The 2,208-nt window shown below is 33.5% G+C and overlaps 1 protein-coding gene across 1 annotated transcript; it reads left to right on the top strand.

Moving 5' to 3' along the window:
* Positions 1-494: 494 nt before the first annotated feature.
* On the top strand, positions 495-1,756 carry LOC103448817 (probable 2' cyclic ADP-D-ribose synthase BdTIR). The gene is made up of 2 exons (XM_017335798.3): positions 495-1,042; positions 1,556-1,756. The coding sequence occupies exons 1-2, from the start codon at positions 555-557 to the stop codon at positions 1,623-1,625; spliced, it is 558 nt and encodes a 185-aa protein (XP_017191287.2). The 5' UTR covers positions 495-554; the 3' UTR covers positions 1,626-1,756.
* The last annotated feature ends 452 nt before the right edge of the window (positions 1,757-2,208 follow it).

Here is a 2,208-nt window from a genome sequence, read left to right as displayed (position 1 = left end):
CGTGTACATATTACTGTGCTCCTTTTATGGTAAAAATAATGTTAATTGAAGTATACAGACAAGAAGTTACTTTGAATTTGTGTAGAATTCAAAGGAGAAAGAACTGACAATGAAATTCGCTTAATTAGTTTCACGTGCATTATATATATATATATATATATATATATATATATATATATATATATATATATATATATTTGGTCCTCGACATTTGGTGGTAAAAATAGAACATTAATTTTAAATTCGTCAAGAAAATGTCCCAATGCATGCTATATAGAGGGACCTTCAACGTGTTTGAAGGGTTCCCATTTATTTCCAGAATCTATCTGCTTAATGCTGGTCAAATCTTTTGTTTATTCACACTTATCAGTTTTGTCAAAATCAATTTGAACAGTAACACATTTCATTCTAAAAAACTTGAAAAATAGAGGCTTCGGAGGCTCTATTTAAAGCCGTTCATATTCAAAGCACATCTGGTAAGCACCATTCTCATTATTCAACAGAGTTAAAGAACAGGGCAGAAAAAGAAAAACTAGGGTTCCATACAAAAAACCATGAATCGTTCATCAGCCATTAGCTTGAAGCACAATCTTTTCAGCTTCCAAAAGCAAACCCAATTGGCCAAACGCGCCACGAAATCTTGCGATGTGTTTCTTAACCATAGAGGAATCGACACAAAGAGAACAATCGTCTCTTTGCTTTACGACCATCTTTCTCGACTCAACTTGCGCCCTTTCTTAGATAATAGGACCATGAGGCCTGGAGATAAACTGTTTGATAAAATTGATAGTGCAATAAGGGGCTGCAAGGTTGGTGTTGCTGTGTTTTCGCCTCGCTATTGTGACTCGTATTTTTGCCTTCATGAACTGGCCCTAATCATGGAGTCCAATAAGAAGGTCATTCCTATATTCTGTGACATCAAGCCCTCTCAGCTTCGTGTCGTGGACAATGGGCAATGTCCGCCGGAGAAGCTACAAAGTTTTAGGTTGGCTCTTCAAGAGGCTAGGAATACCGTAGGGTTGACATACAACTCCTCAAAAGGGTAAGATCGACGAATCTATATTCATTTTTTCCTTTTAGGTTTATATAGACTACCAATACATAATATTTGCTGCTTAATAACTATTTCGTTTTTAGTTTTTAGTTTTTTTTTTTTTGAAAATTGAAAACTTGTTTGGTAACTATTTTCATTTAAAAAAAAATGAAAATTGAGAATTGAAGGCCAAATATGAGAACTCAATAAAGTTGTTTTCAATTTCCAATTTTCATTTTTCTAACACTGAAGAAGCTGTTTGATAACAACTTCGTTTTCAGTTTTTATATTCTCACTTGTTTTTTTTAACTGAAAACTAAAAACGTGCTTGGAATAACTACTTTCAGTTTTCATTTTTAACCAGAAGTTGAAAACAAAAAAGTGAAACTACTTTCTTGAGTTTTCAAAAAATATTAGGTAGCCACGTAGTATAGCGAAAAAGTACATCTGCAAATGCTTCAACAATTAATCCCTTTTGATTTTCTTACTGAATTTCCTTGCGGTTTCTTTTGGGTTATATAGGAACATGGCAGATGTTATAACAACTGCTGCAGACATTGTAATCAACAGCCTGAGGGAGACTGAGAACTAAAGGCATTCTATGCAGCGTCTAAAAACTCCATTCGTTTATAATTACGATTCACGCTAAATAGTGAAGTTATCATCATAACATGAACTGATGATCCTTGATTACTTTAGTTAATTCATACTGCAATAAAGTAAATTTTGTATACAACGATTTTAATTACTATTTCCAAATTGTTTAATTCATTTTTTCTATGTAACAGACACCATAGTTGAAGCTACGTGCCTGTTAGTTGACATGGAATTGTACTTTACGATATTCTTTGTAGTTGTATGCATTACAAAAGGTTCAATAAGAGTTAATGCACACAATTCAACCTTTGTTCATGAATTTCTGAATATTTGTTCATCAGTTTGATTCTTTGATCGGTGCGTATACTCTAGTAATTACTTATACATAATGGTAATTAAGAAGAGTACAGTCGGACGTTGATGAATTTATACAGTTATGTTCAAGGCAGGTAGCCAAAGGGGTACACCAAACCTATGAAGTTAACTAGATATTAGGAAAGTATTCATACCAGATGCCAAGATTAATACCATTCATGTACTTCTCCCTATTGCTACTTATTACCTTCATTGGCCCTTAC

Source organism: Malus domestica, chromosome 11, assembly GCF_042453785.1.
Source record: "Malus domestica chromosome 11, GDT2T_hap1".
In the NCBI taxonomy this organism is placed as follows: Eukaryota; Viridiplantae; Streptophyta; class Magnoliopsida; order Rosales; family Rosaceae; genus Malus; species Malus domestica.
This window is presented reverse-complemented; position numbering and strand designations above follow the sequence as displayed.

What these genes read in the sequence shown, in the direction of transcription:
- LOC103448817 (XM_017335798.3), top strand. Translation starts at nt 555, where the DNA reads ATGAATCGTTCATCAGCCATTAGCTTGAAGCACAATCTTTTCAGCTTC. An exon ending in ACATACAACTCCTCAAAAGG is followed by an intron (nt 1,043 to 1,555) that starts GTAAGATCGACG and finishes TGGGTTATATAG; the next exon opens with GAACATGGCAGATGTTATAA.